Here is an 18,887-nt window from a genome sequence, read left to right on the forward strand (position 1 = left end):
ACAGGAATAAGAGAAGGAAGGAGATACAGCACAGTTAGATGAATCAGAGAAAACCAGACAAATGTTCAAATATTCTTAAAATGTGAAAATATGGGGGCAGAAGTTGCTGTTTGTTCTGAGAGTCCATGTGTTTAACCCCTTAGACCCTGTATGTAGGCCTACACTTCTTTACTTTCATAATTACATTACTGTCATAATTAAACAGTTTCAAGGCCCTAAAATTGAGCCTAGTGGGACACCACAAGATATGCTAAATCAAATGGTTACCTAATGGTTAATTCACAATAGTTTCTGCATTAGGATTCAAAACTAAATTATAAGCCTAAGGTTCAAGAGGTTAAGCAGGTACCTCACATTTCAAGAAAACACTTTGATTTCTCCAATTAATTATGCTGTTAATAAAAAGATAAAAAACACCTTAACCATTATCACCATTATGTTGTAATAAGGTGACCGGAAACTCGCTTCTCCAGGACTATTTGATGCCTAAATTTCCCCACTTATTCAATCCATTTTCTGCAACCTGAAAGAAGCTCAAAGGAAGTTTGAGTAGATTCTTCCCCCCATTCTCCCTCCTGCACTGGATCATAACACTGCATGTTCACTCCTATTTACATAAATGTGAGTGCCTGTGGTTGTACAGGAGGGTGACAAATTATAGGTTTTAAAAGTCAAGCAGCAGCAATGTTCTGGATGTAATATATGTGACTGTGGTCTTAAGTAAGCTCTTGACGCACACACACATTCACACACGCACACACTGCGAGTAGGCATAAGCAGCCCTCTGCTGCACAGCCCCTAATCCACCATGCTGCTGGCTCTTTGCATCCCCTGACAAAGTACATTTCATGCCTGCACCTAGTGTCAGTCCTCACCCTGCACCCCAAGAGAGTGACATGCTTTCAAGTCAATTACGTAATCTAAATGCCAGTTACATAAAAGAACTAACACACACATTTCCTCCAGTGGACTTTAACACTGACATTTCCAGAATATAGCTGATTGAATTAGGTGTTTACACCCCCACTGTGTAGGAGATTCAGTCTGACTAAGATGGGTTGCCCCTCTTTATGCACCCACAATCGCTTGGGCAAAATTCAGAGAAAACTGGGCAAGGCTGTCAGAAAGTAGGCCAGTTTTTACCCTCACAGGCCACTTTCTGTCTGATTGATTGACAATTTATCCTTGACTATTTAATAGTGCTCTACTTTAGAGAAGCTGTGGGTACTTTCAAGAAGTTCCAGAATTTTTCCTTCATTCATTTATTATGTATACCCACCTTTTTAATGCTCTGTTAATTTAATGCCACTGGAAATAAACTAGAGCATCTATCTGTGCTTCTCTTGCTCTACATGGTTTTCCCTTGTTCTGTCTTTTTATGAGACCATCTTTGTTTCAGGAGACATGCTGCTAACTCTGCAGATGGATTCTTACTGTATTGCAGATGTTTCCCCTCTTGGCCACCAGTCCGAGTATTCCCTTGTGAGTTGGCTTATGAAAAGTAGTGTTTTATCTTCAGGAGCTCGTGATACATTAGAAGGAATGAATGAATAAGTTTATATTAGGCACTCTCTGGAGCTTTGTGACTCCAGCTTGACTTTTAGATGAATTCTTGCAGTATTTGGACCATCTTGTTGGAGTTCTCCATACTGTAAAACGTCGTTAGCAGTTGGGTACTATTTTGAATCATTTCAAGGCATTTTTTTGACTTTTGTAAAGTAGAATTCTCCTTTTCCCCTTCAAGTACATTTTGCAATTCACATGGAGAACATGGAGGATTTTTATAACACTAAAAATCACTAACGTTCACTACCTCATGTCACTGAATCACACCTAGGCCAGCATTTAGAAAGCTAAGCTCTTACTTGGTAGGGAAGAGCAGGGTGCACTTTTTGGCTTTTACTAAAAAATCATTATGTAGTCATTAGTAATGTGTCAATTGAAAGGTATTTGAGCAAGATTCAAATTTTCATACAACCGACCTAAACATCTCTGCTAGAAATAAAAATGTAAACTTGGCTTAATCAGTAGGATAGCTAGCAGCTACCTAGCAACACCATAACAACCATTCTGTAACATCATAGCAACCACCTGTTATACCATAGTGTCCCAGCAAAAACAGCGTCGCACTAGTGACCAAGTAACAACAGCCTAGCAACTGCCTGTACGTGGGAACCAGTTTTGCAGTGGTATAATAGCATGTGAGCCATAAGGATTACTATAAATTAATATTTTCACACACATTTTCATCGTTTATGGCTTGACGGTACATTTGCCATAGTGTCCTGATCTTTGTTTTGCTTATTATTGTGCTATCTGGTGTTGACCAGAAGTGGATGGGTTCCCCTTTTGAGTCTAGGTTCCTTTCAAGGTTTCTTCCTCTTAATCTGAGGGAGTTTTTTCTCACCACTGACGCCACTTGCTCAAACAAGAGGCTCGGACTAAGAACATTTGTGGTAAAAAATCTATATAAATACATTTGAATTGAACTGAATTGAATATTGCTAGATATAGAAAATCTTTAAAAAAGTCTGGCCCCAATTGGCCCAAGCACTATTAATCCAATGTAGTTTTATATTGTTCTAATAAGCTTTCCAAATATCTAAAAGCCTGACAAATATCTGCATCCAAACAAATATGCTACAAATAACAGTAAGAGACGGTGGTTAAGATGGTGAAAAGAGGATGCGTTAAATATGTTAAAAAAATAGTTTCTGATGAATCTGTGGATAAAAATGTCCTAACAAATAACTTATAGACATTTCTATGGGGAACAAACTGCACAGACTAGTCCCATTATGTTCAATGGGTTAGTTTGGCCATGTGAGGGCTGTACTTTAGCCTGGTTAGCTTTCACTGTGGATGTGCTTTAAAGTGGTCGGTTATTGTGTCAATCCGTTCTTGATGGCAATGGTCAAAAGCCGATCCGCACCAAGAGCCCTTCGAGCTGCAAGTACGGCTAGGTTCGACCCGCCATCCCTCAAAATCCACGGAAGACAAGAGTTCAGGCTTTTTCTGTCCTGCACCAAAGTAGTGGTAGGAACTTCCCCTGGGTGTCCGAACAGCAGAGTCGCTCGCTGTCTTCAAACGCAGACTGAAGAACCACCTCTTCCGAGAGTACTTGGGCGAATAGTAGAGTACTATGGTCTCATTACTGACTTGTATTTAGTAGTCTCTAAACTTAGAGGCATCCTTGAATTTTTAGTCTATTCAAACTAGCTGAGGTTTTTCTTGGGTAAATAGCAAAGCACTTTTGTAAGCCGCTCTGGATAAGAGCATCTGCTAAATGCCGTTGCGATGATATCCCGAGTGATTGCTGTGGTACCCCATGTGGTTGGTTTGGGTGTTACTTGTGTAGTTGTGTCATGGTGACAACCTTTGCACCACGTCTATTCCTATAGCAAAAAAAAAAAACCTTGTGCTACAGACATATTGGGGATAAGACAACAAGGTGGGGATGATCGACAGACAAAACTTTTGGAACTTTTAAGCACTGGTTACTCTTTAGATTTCACTAAATGAAGCCCTAGTCAGAATAAAAACACCCAAGAAACCTATGAATACGGTTTCTTTAGTGCCTTAGAAAGGATTATAGATGACCTTAAAGTCTTGACACCTACACTCATAGTTATGAAAAAGGTAACGGGTATTTTGATCCATGAGCTGTGATGAGATCTGATGTCAGCAGGTCTGCCTGTGAGTTAAAATACAGCATGTGCATGTTACAGATTCAGCACTATCTAGAACACCCAAAGATATCTGTTTAAACACACACCCGTGAGAATAATGTGTAAGTACGGGTTGAGGGGGTAGAGGGGTGTGCATGGCATGTTGATGAAAAGGTGAGCACATTGCACACTCCCACCCCCATGTGATCAAGCATTCATGGGCATTGGGAATAGCTCTAGTATTCCTCTCGTGCTCTCCTGTCTATTTTCAGGCATCACTGCCTCAACTGCCTGCTGTAAATCACTGGTTATGTAACCTGTTTCTCTCTGTATATGTTTCGCTCTCTCTCTCTCTCACTTCTTCATTCTCTAGGTTAATCTCTGCATTAAAAAAAAGTGCATCCATATCTGATCATATAGAGAAACATGCCTAAATACACGTATTATGATGGAGTGTAACCATGTGTCTGAGTGAAGGAAGCAGATAAAACACTCACTGTTCTGGAGAGTTGATGTCCTCTAGTGGGCCTCTGTTTATTCTCGAAGGATCCATAGATCCCCATTGTGCTTGGGGCTTTTGCTCCAGGTGATTTTTCAGAACCGATTTCTCACCATCTACAGCAAACAAATACAAGCACAGAATGAGGCACATGTTGCAGTATTCTCCCAATGCATTTCATGTCGTTGTGTTAAATAATTGTCCCTCTTTTAGCCCTGCAAAGGCCTGTATGGGGCCCCCACTCCAGTTACATAACTTACATATTAGTTTCATAGTACTTACAAATTTTATGGTTGTTACAGAATGATGGTCTTAAAGCAGCAATATGCAATATATTGTATTTTTTGCTCCTGGACTCCCCCTACAGGTGTGGAGTGTTAATGAATTCATTTTTACTCTCTTTTGCTTTGAGCGCCTCCTCAGGGACAGCTATACTTATACATTTGTTGACTGAGAGCTGAGAAATACAGAACCGACATTTGAAGTGAAAGAAACATGGGGACTGACATGGTAGAGTAACTTGTGTAGAGTACACAAGTCTGACTCGGGTTACGTATCGTTATGCAGTTCTCGCAATAGGTCTCATGCAACTTCACCAAGGTTATATAGTGCAGTATCAGCGTTCCAGCCCACAGTGACAGTGATTGAGATGCCATTCTCCCCATTATTGATTAGTGGAGCATCAAAATGACTTTTTATAGTTATAGTTTATAGTTTACACTATAGCTTAAGGTAAGAAGTCCATGTAGAGACACTCTCTACATGGACTCTATGAAAATCCATTAAAGCAACAGTATGGAGAACTGGCATTTGGGGTTTTGCTTTGGGACTTGCTCCTGGGCTCTTCGGAAGTGTAATTTGTGCTTTGGGCCACCACTAAAGGACACATCTTCTTCTTCTGGACAAGCTGAGAGATAAAAGAAGCATATAGACTGAGGCAGTAGAGTAATATTACCGGATTTTATACAACCATGAATTGGATTATTCCACATTACGCAGCTCTCATGTGGCGCTATTCAGCATTAATTTATAGCTGTTATTTTAAGGTAAGAATTCTACATGCCGTTTCTTTAATCAGTGTGAAATATTTCCATTATATGAAGATTCCAACACCTTAATGACAAACTGTGTTAAGTTATTTACTTTTTAGGTCAAGGTTCTTTAAACCTGTGAAAACTCACACAAGATATACCAACAGTGGTTATCTAAAGAACCATGCATTGAAAGTTAATTTTTTTGGTACCTTTGATTTAATTGTTTATTTTGTGGCTATTGTTATGGTCTCTTTATAGCCTTATATATACTGATACAGACTTTATATAATTAAATCTTCCAACCAGTCAGCTACTTTTACACTCTATAGGGTTAAACCTTAAAGTTTTTTCTGCCTCTTGAAAGAATCTTTAAGCAACCAACAGTGATTCTTTTAAAAAATGTCCCCAAACAACCCTTTTGGCACCATTATTCTTAAGATTGTAGTTTCAGGGGGAAAATACAGTATCAGCCAGAAGCTGAAACTTCAGTGACAGAGAAATGTCTGGTACTGGATGTGCTTTATGTGTGCTGCACCTGACAACACAGGCGTTGTCTTCTCTCTTACAACAACTAAAAAAACCCACACATCTCACACTGATGTCATTCACGCTGTCTGATCAAAGTATCGGTGACAGACAGAGGGGTAATGCGAGGCGTTAGATGAGCTCCACACACCTTTTCCGTCTGTGAAGTTGCGTATGCTCAGGATGTTGTTGACGTCCTGGTAGTGATTCTGCTTTATATACGGTGTCTTCTCCGGGGTGTCCTGCAGCTGCATGGTCACTTCCTCCAACTCCTTATCCAACTAAGCAAACACACAAGCACATCCCAGATCCTCAATCACTCAACAGCTTTAAAGCAGAACGTTAACATCAGGCCAGAAGCTCACACACAAAGCTGGATGTGTTTTATGTATACATCCTACCTCTGTGATCCTCATGCGGAGGCTATGGTTGTCTGTCTGCAGGGTGTCCAGGCGGGATGTGTTGGTCTGGTTAACGCTGGTCACAGAGGTGGAGGTCTTTGAGTCATCCTTCTTCTGGTTCTGTGTAAACTTCAGCCGGCGGTTCTGAGTGGCTGCATCTGGGTTTGTCCTCATTGTGATAAGCTGGAAAGGGGCAGAAAATATTTTCTTTACATTTCTGGTATTGCACTGAACACTGAATGGACCCAAACAAAGAGAGCAGAGTCTCTTATGGGACAAAGCCTGGTCTTGGTGAACAAGAAGAGGATGGATAAATTGGACATAATTCTTGCTAAAATAGTGCATCCAAACTCTGCATTGACACAAGTCAGGAGCACTTCCAGTCAATATTATGTCAGTCCAAAGTGCAATATGTCATTAGGTCACATTTGTATGAGCAAAAGTTGTAATCTTTAATAAGTAGTGCAGTGGGTAACAACACTGCTTTCCCCGTGGCAGACTAGGCCTGACTGGGCAAGCAATATTACATTAATAAGAGTCCTTGGGCAAGACTCCTAACCAGGGCCACTGCCAGGGATTGTGGGCCCCATGAAAGATGTTCCACTGGGCCCCACAACTCTAACAATTCTGCCAAAATATTCAGTTAATACATTTTAGGGCTCTTGTCAGTCACTAGCCCCTGCTCTTAACACTATATTCGCCTACACTATATAGACAAAAGAATTGGGACACCTGTTCAAATATTGTTTTACTGAAATGAGAGGTATTTCCTTTTACTAGATTTTAAAACAATGCTGTGAGAATTTGATTGCATTCAGGGTCAAGAGCATTAGCGGGGGAAGGTTGTTGGATGATCACCACCCCACCTCATCCCCAACTCTCCTCTCCATCCCCAACTCTCCATCCCAAAAATATTGGATGGAGCATCATAATTTCACTCCTGGCATTAGGCATGGTGCCAATAGGTTCATGTTTATCTGCTCCAGATGTATTAGCAATACAGGGACTAGAAAAAGCTCTGTGTGCATTTGCATTTGTACAGATAAGTCTATTTGAGGTTACTTTACACCTGGAGTGTGTGATAAGTAGACTTGCAATAAAATTTAGACTTGTTATTTTGCCTCAGAGCAGAACAGGGCAGATGTGCAGGAATGAGACATTGACTACTATATTCATAGAATTCTATTAACTATAAACTGTAATAAAACTGCATCAAACATCAAAGTTGGCAAATAACCAGCACCAACCAGCACCACACTACAACCCATTTATGACATGTGCTACATTCCTTCTGCCTCCCAGCTTCAAACTCATTAGTAGATTATGCAATAACAGTAGACAGATTATGCAATCATATTTTGCTCAAAATACTGAAGTCAGAATATTGAATAGTGAACCTAGTATCGTAAATCAAATCACAAGCTGGCAGCATAGTTACACCCGTAATATCTAAATAGTTGATTATTAAAATATTATTAAGTGGATTTTCAGACATTTTTATTTCTTATTATTAGAAATTATAATCTATATTATACTGGCAGATCTTTTTACTAGTTTGAGTTAAATCATCTTGAAATGAGAAATATGACATATATCAACTAGATTTAAGATTTTACTGGCCAAAATATGACTTTTCTGCTGTGTCTAAAGTCATTTGTATTTCCCTGCACAGCTGCTCTGCTCTGCTCTGAGGCAAAACAATTGAGCGTCTAACTCTGCTGTTTACAGGCCGTGCAAATCTAAAGAAACCAATCTCCTCCAGCCTTTTCCCTTCATATTTGAGAAATCAGTGCCAGTGCTGCCACTGTTGTTCTGAAATCCCTCACTGTGGATTTTGTGGACCAAATGTTATTTGTCCCTCCCAGTAAACATGACTCACCAGTGTTTTTTCTGTAAATTTGAGCAATGGCTCTGCAGTTCTGCAAGGTTCTCACCTTTGGCACAAACACCAGGCACAGTGTGATGGTGCTGCAGAAAATGATGACCAGGGCTACGATGCAAAACTGCACATTCGGCTGATCCCGGGTCAGGAAGGATACGGCCGCCCCGATGATGCACATGATTCCGACGTTGTAGACACTCATGCCGATGTACTTGCTGTCGTTCAAGGCAGGAATGCTGACGTTCCTTGTCTCCCAGGCCAGAAAACAACCGAACAACTGCACAAATGTGGAGAGGAACGAGAGAGACAACAGACATGGCTTTGATGGGTCTATCAAGGTGAAGGGTCAGAGAAGATCAAATCCAGAGCACTGTGATGCAGCTGTTTGACTACTGACAGAAATTCAATGAACCACATTACTTTAGGGTCAAATATACTATTGCATGTACTTCTAAAAATGAGAAGTTACATTGGCAGTGATCATCACACCACTCACCACTGCACCACTGCATGTGTTCTTAATAAAAGCTAATGGAAACTGATATGTTAATGGATTAATGCATATTAATGACCAACGTTAGATAACTGTATGTTAGATAAAAGAAATCTCAGAAAAAAGTAATGTTCCTTCTCCAGTTAAGCAGCTGAGTGTGTGTATATGCAACAAGACCTGCCTGTGCAACCAAACAAGTCTGAAAGCATTAAAGAAAGTTGGCCATCAAAAGGGCTAGATATCCTACAAAATTTAAAACAGGCCAGTAATCCTTGTTAAGTAAAGAGAAAATGATGGTCCCGCAAATCGATTCTCTCTTAATGTCACAGTAAATCTGATGGTGAGTTTTATGAGTCTAGCCCTGCAAAGCCCTGCAAAGCCCTGCAAAGCTAACCTTACATATATATAAAATGTGTCTGCTGAAAAGCTCCAGAGCTGCAGACAGGACGGTGAATCACAGTGCAGCATGGAGGACAAATTGAGACAGACCTACTTAACATTAAAGGCAGCTAATGACACCTGTTCGGCTTTTCAAAGAAATATGTCATTTCCACACCTACAAATCTGTAAGAGCAATCTGGGAAATATGACTCAACTCACTGTTGCTCAGAGCCATCAGGTGTTGCATTAATTTAGCATAGACCTTTAAATGTAGAATTAACTTATATGTACATTGAAATATTATAAACTAGTCAGCGCAAGGTAATTGTAGATGTTCCTGGATATGAAGTCAGCATTCCTCATCTATGTTACAATCATTATCTTAGTAGTAGTTATCTACTCTGTTTTATCATAGTTCAAAATTGTGCAATTTCATTTAAAGTGCTGCTGTTGCTACTAATCCTTCTACTACCACTGCTAATATTACTACAATATCACAATTACTAATCCTTCTACTACCACAATCATTATTACTAGTACTACTACTATTACTACTACTAATCCTTCTACTACCGCTGCTATTACTAATCATTATTACTTTTACTAATCTTTCTACTACCACCACCATTACTACTATTACTACTACTAGTAGTCCTTCTACTATCACCACCATTACCAATCTTGCTACTAACCCTTCTACTATCACCACCATTACTACTATTACAACTACTAATCATTCTACTGTCACCACCATTACTACTATTACTACTACTACTAATCCTTCTACTACCACCACCACCATTACTACTATTACTACTACTAATCCTTCTACTACCACTGCTATTACTAATCACTATTACTTTTACTAATCTTTCTACTACCACCACCATTACTACTATTACTACTACTAGTCCTTCTACTATCACCACCATTACCAATCTTGCTACTAACCCTTCTACTACCACCACCATTACTACTATTACTACTACGAACCCTTCTACTACCACCACGATTACTACTATTACTACTACTAATAATACTTCTACTATCACCACCAATACTACTATTACTACTACTACTAATACTTCTACTATCACCACCATTACTACTATTACTACTACTACTAATCCTTCTACTATCACCACCATTACTACTAATAATAATCATTCTACTATCACCACCATTACTACTATTACTACTCCTACTAATACTTCTACTATCACCACCATTACTACTATTACTACTACTACTAATCCTACTACTATCACCACCATTACTACTAATCCTACTACTATCACCACCATTACTACTATTACTACTACCACTAAACCTGCTACTATCACCACCATTACTACTACTACAACTACTATGATTACTACTACTAATTCTTCTACTACCACTGCTATTGCTAATCACTATTACTTTTAATAATCTTACTACTACTACTAATCTTTCTACTATCACCACCATTAGTACTATTACTACTACTACTAATCTTTCTACTATCACCACCGTTACTACTATTACCACTACTACTAATCCTTCTACTATCACCATCGTTACTACTACTACTAACCCTTCTAATACCACCACCATTACTACTACTACTACTACTACTAATCCTTCTACTATCACCACCATTACTACTACTACTACTACTAATCCTTCTACTATCACCACCATTACTACTACTACTACTACTACTAATTACTACTACAAATTACTACTACTACTACTACTACTACTAAGTTTGTTGTTTATCTGAACAACAAACTGGACTGGTCAGTTAACTCTGCTGCACTCTACAAGAAAGGCCAGAGCAGACTCTACCTACTGAGGAGATTGAGGTCCTTTGGAGTGCAGGGAGCACTCCTGAGGACTTTCTTCAACACAGTGGTAGCATCTGCCATCTTTTATGGAGTGGTCTGCTGGGGCAGTAGCATCTCGATGGCAGACAAGAAGAGACTGAATAAACTCATAAAGAGGGCCGGCTCTGTCCTGGGATGCTTCTTAGACCCAGTGCAGGTGGTGGGAGACAGGAGGATGACAGCCAAGCTGGCATCCATGCTGAAGAACAGCTCCAACCCCATGCATGAGACTCTGGCAGCACTGGGCAGCTCCTTTAGTGACAGGCTGCTTCACCCCAAGTGTGTTAAGGAGCGGTATCGCAGGTCCTTCCTTCCTGCTGCCATCAGACTCCACAACCAGCACTGCTCCCAGCGGACCACATACACACACACTTAACTACACACACATGTTCAGGGGAATGTTCATGTGCAATACCACCCCCCCATCCTTCTACTATCAACACCATTACTACTATTACTACTACTACTAATCCTTCTACAATCAGCACCATTACTACTACTAACCCTTCTACTACCACCACCATTACTACTACTAACCCTTCTACTACCACCACCATTACTACTATTACTACTAATAACAATCCTTCTACTATCACCACTATTACTACTATTACTACTACTACTACTAATCCTTCTACTATCACCACCATTACTACTATTACTACTACTACTAATCCTTCTACTATCACCACCATTACTACTATTACTACTACTACTAATCCTTCTACAATCAACACCATTACTACTACTAACACCATTACTACTACCCACCCTTCTACTACCACCACTATTACTACTAATAACAATCCTACCACTTAACCTTCTACTATCACCACCATTACTACTATTACTACTACTACTACTAATCCTTCTATTATCACCACCATTACTACTATTACTACTGCTACTAATCCTTCTACTATGACCACCATTACTACTACTACTACTACTACTACTACTATTAACCCTCCAAATACCACCACCATTACTACTACTACTACTATTACTACTAATAATCATTCTACTACCACTGCTATTATTACTTCTATCATTATTACTAATCCATCTACTACCACCACCATTACTACTACTACTACCACCACCATTACTAATACTACTACCACTACCATTACTAGTACTGTTACTATATCCACAATTACTGTTACTATTACTACTACCGTTACTATATGGTTTATTTATTTGTTTATTTATATGCTGTGTCGTGGTGGTGTAACAGTGTAAAGAATGTAACCCTCTCTCTCTGTCTCTCTTTCTCTCTCTCTCTCTCACCCTTTCTCGCTCTCTCTCACTCTTGTTGCCCTTTTCTCAGTCCGCAATTACATGTCAGCACTGAATTATTTACTGAGCACACTGCTAAACTGGAGCTTTTCAAACACACACAGATAAGATAAAGGTTTCTGGTTTCTGGTTTTCAGGTGTGTCACATCACATTCAAGCAGCTTGGAATTGCATGACAGTGCTTGTCACTCACAGTGATGAGGAAAGGCAGAGAGACTGTGTGAGGGTGATTGTGTATTTGTATGTGTGTGTGTGTGTGTGTGTGTGTTAGTGTGGGAGAAGGCCAATGACAGAGCATTTCTACACATGAGCAGGAACAGCTGATGAGAGAGTGTAAGTTTCTGTGGCTCGCTGCTGACCTCCACCGCTGCTTCTGTACAGTAGGGCAGCGAGGGGCAAAGGGTAAAGACCTGTCAGCCCACTGAGACACGCGGCACCATTAGAGCGGCAGAAATAAAAGGCTGATTCATTTCAGCAGGCCACAGAGCCAGACAAAGGCCAGCTTTTATTGCCTTTTATTCCATGATACTGCCACTAGTGCCTCAAAAATAATAAGCAATGCTGCAGGCAATTAACCGACTGGGTTCTGGTGCAGCTTACTGTTGTGCTATGTAAAGGTTCATTTGAAAGAGTGCCCTTAAAGAAGGAGTATCCTGTTTGGGATTAACTCTTTTCTTTTTTTTATTTTTGTTTTTTTACAAACATAGAAAATGCTTTTTTAATAAAAAATATATGAATCGGTGAACTGTGCATACATTTATTACTATGCAATTAGTCTGTAATTATAACAAAAGACATCAACATTTTTACAGCAATTCTTTTTAAGGAACTGCATCAGTTTATTACTAAATTCACAGGTGTATGAGAAATGATATACATGGTATACTAGTAAACATACACAATTAGCACTGTTTGTGATTTAATTTTAGTTAGTTTTACCTTAACTATAGTTTTACCTCCCCTTGAATGAAGCCCATTATTTACAGCTACCTTCCAATTCCTAGTATCTAATTAATCAGTTCTTCATTAACAAATTATTATCCATCCAGTGTCTGGAGATCAAAGAAAAATTAGCAATAACCTTCTTGTGTTCTTCTAACTAATATATCTGTATGTATTAGAACTGATATGAATGTAACTTTACTGGCAAATGAGATTCCTGTAAATTTGTTACTATGTTTATTTTTATATGTATGCTAGGTGGTTGCTATGGAGTTATGGAGTTGTTTAGTGACTTCTATGGTGTTGCTAGGTGGTTTCCATGGCTTCCCTTGTAGATGCTATGGTGCTGTTAAGTGGCTGGTGGGTTGAGGGAGACTATGAGGAGCATCCTGAGCAGCTGTATCATCGCCTGGTTTGGGAATTGCAATGCCTCAGACCGTAAGACCATACAGCGAACAGTGAGGACAGCTGAGAAGATCATAGGGGTCTCTCTACCCTCTGTCAAAGACATTCATATCACACACTGCACCTTTAAGTCCATCAGCATTGTGAAGGACCCCACTCATCCCCCTTACATGGACTTTTTTCAGTGCTGCTATCTGGCAGAAGGTACAGGAGCATCAGTACTGTCACTGCATGGTTCTGCAATAGTTTTGACCCACAAGCAGTCAGACTTAATGAGTGTTATAAGATGTTAAATATCTATACCCCTTATACTCAGAAATGAGTATTTATTGTGTTTATTTTTTTGACTTGAGTGGTTGCTGTGTTGTTCATCAGTGGTTGCTAGGGTGTATGATATCTCAGGTGTTTGTTATGATCTATTAGATGGTTGCTATGGTGTCTCAGGTAGTTGTTCTGGTGTTTGCCAAGTCACATTGTACAGTGGTTTGTAGTATTCATTGTCCTGAAATTTGCACTGTTTATTGGCTTAAAAAACTAGTAGTAGATGGGTCTGCAACTGAGATTACAGCACCCTTCAAAAGAATGCAGCCTGACCTCAGCTGAATCCTGATAAAGGCAGAGGAAATGGTCACATTCAGAGATACTGTGGCCGGAGGAAGCAGATGGCACACACACTTCTAGAATGTTCTCACTTACCATAAGGAGGCCTTTGTAGGCATACACAATCCCCAGCCAAATGGTCATGTGCGTGTTCTCACAGTGCTCCAGGAAGGGCTGGATAGCAATGTCTCGCCCCTGAGGGTCCGCCTGTGGAGACACAGCAGGGAGACGGGCACAGTGAGGGGAGATAACACTCACAAAAATCACCATCACAAACAACAACAACAACAGCCACAGGATGCTGGCATTTCATGGGCAGAAGCCATGGGCTGTCGGTCACTTTCAATCTCTTCCACACCAAAAAAATCTATTTCGATAGAGAAGAGAGCAACTGGGGTTCCCAAACTGTTACCATAAATACATAATACAGTCATGATTTTTTATAGCCGATTATGATTTATTTACAATGATCTTGGCACATTTGATCAGCCTCACACTGTGCGGGCTGAAAAAAACACTCAAAACATTAAATATTAAATCAGTTTTCTTCTTAGATACCTTTAAATTAAAGCAAGAGCTACATTAAAAGCCAGTGGTGAGCACAAAAATCAGAACAATACTTTGGCAGATTGCCAAACGCACTGATTCTGGCCATGGCCGATTCTGATTGTACATTAAAAATAAATAAATAACATTTCAAATAAATACATTTTCAAATAATTGAATTAAAATTCTCTTTTAAAATCTTCTTTAAATAACAGATCTGGAGCTTTTGAGATTACCGAACTGCTGTCATAAACACAGGAGCAAAATACATACAAACACACAGATACATGCTAACATAGAGTACTGTGGAAAAGTCAGAGACCACCGAATTATTTTAGCCATTATTCATTTTTCAGCCGATATTTATGAAGAGATTACATATATCAGATAAACCAATGGCATAAGGAAGAAAACAGGACATAAACTGTTAAAAAAAGACAGAAAAAGCAGGACTTATTCCAAATGTGCAAGACCTGGTGTCTGCCTCCATCACATAAGCAGATCTTTGAGAGAGAGAAAGATGAGAAAATCAAGCTCCATTCTCACTTCAGATCTGAAAACATCCAACAGATGTTTCTGTCCATCCTTCCAGTGTGAGAAGACGACTCAACAGTGCGGGACTTAAAGGATGTGGAGCAGAGTCCAGACCTCAACATTGCTGAATGTTTTTGGGAAGCCATGGATGTTAAAATAAATTTTAACGACACAATAAACCATTTGAACATACACAATAAACATGTAGTGACAGGTGTGAACTGGTCTTGTGAAGGCTGGATGTTTTCCCATACCCCAGCATTAGATATCCTATAATAGCCTATACAAAATACAGATATTTAATAGGTCATCTTTGCTGAAGTGACACGGCTGGAATAATCTGTTATAGTAGGTTGCAGTTTTAGTAGTTGCCATTAAAACTGAAAGTATCTAGCACTTGCGTAATATTGTTGTTGCCGAAAAATTAAAAAAAACATGGTCACCGAGAAGAAAAGAAAAGTTTGCTTAGGTAACAGCTGGCGATGTGTGAGGATGGGGAAAATCTTCCTCTACAGGTAACGCATAACTGGAAATGCCCATCCTTTTGCTTAATATTCTGTGCAGACATTGTACATTGTACATCCAAAAGCAGAAGCAGAAAGGTAAATAAAAATCTTCCATCTGTGCCCTTTTATAAAATTTAAGCATGCATGAAGGAAGCTTAATTAATCACTACTGTGTCTGTGGAATTCATGACTACACAAGACAATCTTTCATTAAGTGTCATTTCTAGTCCCCTCACTTCCCACACTAGTGTCACAGGTGAAAATGAGGATAGACAAGAACCTTAGGCAGCTCAGAACGCTATGGAAATGAATCACGTGGCGCTCCCCAGGGACACTAGGGGACCGCTTGCTGGGCTTTCCGAAAGGCCGCACTAATAAGCCAATTACCTCTGCAGGACGCCAGAGGAGTAAAGCTGATAAACAATAAGACGTTATGGGTCAGAAATTGACTGCTTGACATATTTACAACCACGTGATGCAAACGAGCCGGCCTGCCATGTAAATTAGGTCAGTGTATCGTGGTGCGGTTGCGGTGCTCTTTTGTAGGAAGTACATGGAAGAGAATACTTAACTGGGTTTGCCTCTGTGTACAGGGCCTAAAAGTAGCCAGGCTCTAACCCACTTTTTACTGTCCCACTTTGAGAAACCCTCAGCATGCCATGGGTACAAGCCCATCCTCAAAGTTGCACCAAGTCGCGAACACACAGCGACGTCCTTCGGCTCGGCCAATTCTTCCCGGTTTAGCCATGGTGTGCAGAGGCTAGCCTTTCATCTGCCCCTTGTCTAAGCACATCTGAGCGATAGAGGGTTTCCATCCAGCCCTCCAAGTGTTTAGAAGTTGACTTCGCAAAGTGGCTGAGGAAGGGAAGTAGGGCAGTCAACATAAGCAACACTATTTATATATGAGGCAGCTCCTTAGCGAGTGTATGAAATAGCGTGGGGTGCACAAGCTGCACAAAAGGGATAAATCACAAAACAAAGAATGGTTGAAGTCTGTTCTGTTGCTTATTGTCTAATGTCAGTAAGAAATGGAAAACGTGATATGAGCTTGATATGAGAGACACTTTCCAAAATGTTTATGTTATCAGGTAGAAGTAGAAGTAGAAGTCAAATGTCTCAAATCTCCCTGGTCTTTGTACTGTAAGCACTGCAAAGGTTTCTTTTGTCAAGAGCTATGTACTATTGTACACAGTGCACTGTAACAAAGTGTACAAACAATATTCCCTAAATGGGCATGGACCACCCATAATCCACTGTGTGTTTGGTTTGAAAATTTGCACACAGATGATCACAAAACTAACATGACAGCCATGTCCGGTTAGTCGTGAGGGTGGTTCAGTGTAGATTAGCTTGTGTTAGCTAGCCAGCAAGTTAAGCCGAAAAGCTCAAGATGTCTTAACGCTGGTTGATGCCGCTGGTTTTCTTATTTAATGCAGATAAACAAACAGTCGAGGCTGGCTACCTAAAGTCACACACTTGCTGCCAAACAGCAAAACTAGCGTTATCCTTCTAGCCAGTGTGAAGTATGGAGGTCAAGTTAGCAGGCGAGGTAAGCAAAACCACCACTGCAGACTCGGCACTGTCGCTTCCCAATCCGTGTCCCTAGGCCAATGTGCACTGCACGTGTGCGCATACATCGAGCAGTGGACGCGAATCGGTTAGCAACAAGAGCTCTACTTGATCGCTCATAGTCACGTCAAGTCCCGGATGCTGTGTCAGTATCTGCGGGAAGCTTTGGCTTAGTCAAAAGCGGTGGTGCACTATTCAACTGTGCAGCATGCTAGCACAAACATCTTCCAGCTTCCATCTTAATGGTGGAGTCATAAGAAGGAAACCTTACCTATGACCTTGTCTCAGAACTCAATGTTTGAGGCATACTAGACGTCTAGAGAGATCTAGAGAATCCCTGTGATGTCACTGATTAGAGGTCATTTAAGGACAGAGGTTTGTTTACACCAAGTTAAAAAGACCTGAGCAACATTCAGTTGTAACCAGACCTTCTCTCTGAAACTGTGATGATGCAAGAACTGAACAGAAGTTAAACTCGGCACACCCATCACACTGCCTGCATCCACCACCTACAAACACATTACTGTATGTTAGTGGAACTACGTCAGTGGACAAACCTCACATCTCTCTGCTCTATCTACCCCCCCCACCCCTCCCAAAATTGTTCACTTAGGTAAAATCCACAAATAACAAAACCAAAACAAGTCCCCAGCCCTCATCGTGTCAATCCTCTGATTTAGACGGACAAGCTCTGTGAGGGTTGCCAGGCAACTGCCAACGGTCGAGCAAGACTGCCGCTCATTGGTCGCTGCTGTCATTTATCAGAGCATTAGGCCTCTAATGTAATTGTTCATCAGAGACTGGAAAGGGTGACAGGGTGTCTGCAGAGAGAGAGGCATGGGGACACGAGCAGCTGAGCATAGACTCCCTCAGAGAGGGAGTAAGAGAGAGAGAGAGAGAGAGAGGGAGATACAGACAGAGGGAGAAAAAGAGGGAGAGAGAGCGATAGAGACAGACCTAGAGCGAGAGAGGGACTGTGTTTACTTATGAGAGTCGGAACAGTTGAAGGAACAGACTTGATGGAGACTTAGCAGAGGAAATGGAGTGTTCACTCACTGTCAACTGAAACAGCCTCATGTGAGGAGTGAGGCTGAGAGATAGAGGAGAGAGAGAGAAAGAGAGAGATAGAGAGAGAGAGAGAGAGAGAGAGAGAGAGAGAGATGGAAAGAGAGAGAGTCATCAGCCCAGCTGACAACAGCTTTTCATCACCCACAGTTGTAATATCAGGGGAACATTCCCCAAACCTCGAAGGATGTTGAACTCTGCTTCTGACAACCATCTGACACCCCACCATAGTGAAAACTGCACAAACTTTGAGCAAAAGCAGTAATGTGTGAAGGTTTGATGGGTTCTGGAGCAGGAAGTGTCCTGAGGGTTGAATTATTTCACCTATAACGAACATTCAGCTGACAGCGTCTTCCTGAAGTACTGAAGGCCTGAAACTGGAAGCCATTCTGGAGTCAGTGGGAGAGTATTGAACCCACTGTATGACAAAGGCAATGGCTAAAACACATGCAACAGAGATTGATGGGTGTCAACAGAGCAAAAAAGCAATGGAAATAAGAGTACCCATTGCTCGGTGTCAATCAAGCAGTAATCTGACAGCTCTCTGTAAAGCCAAAAGAATGCTTTTTGAAGAGTTCTAGAAAACGCGCCTAAAACATCCCACACTGAGACTCTGCAGCTGCTCAGGGAAAGCATGCTCGCTCATGAATGAGTAAGCAATCCAGCTATA

The 18,887-nt window shown here is 40.6% G+C and overlaps 1 protein-coding gene across 1 annotated transcript in view; it reads right to left on the reverse strand.

Annotated features, from left to right (window-relative positions):
- The window catches only part of gabbr2 (gamma-aminobutyric acid (GABA) B receptor, 2), a 255,610-nt gene that overhangs the window by 5,209 nt on the left and 231,514 nt on the right, over nucleotides 1–18,887 (reverse strand). The window contains exons 14-18 of the mRNA XM_072676076.1: nucleotides 14,094–14,204; nucleotides 8,062–8,286; nucleotides 6,128–6,310; nucleotides 5,878–6,007; nucleotides 4,166–4,283 (exon numbers count right to left, since the gene is read on the reverse strand). Of these exons, the coding sequence (XP_072532177.1) occupies nucleotides 4,166–4,283; nucleotides 5,878–6,007; nucleotides 6,128–6,310; nucleotides 8,062–8,286; nucleotides 14,094–14,204 (767 nt within the window). The remainder of the gene's footprint in view (nucleotides 1–4,165; nucleotides 4,284–5,877; nucleotides 6,008–6,127; nucleotides 6,311–8,061; nucleotides 8,287–14,093; nucleotides 14,205–18,887) is intronic.

Source organism: Salminus brasiliensis, chromosome 3 (genome assembly GCF_030463535.1).
Source record: "Salminus brasiliensis chromosome 3, fSalBra1.hap2, whole genome shotgun sequence".
Taxonomy (NCBI): Eukaryota; Metazoa; Chordata; class Actinopteri; order Characiformes; family Bryconidae; genus Salminus; species Salminus brasiliensis.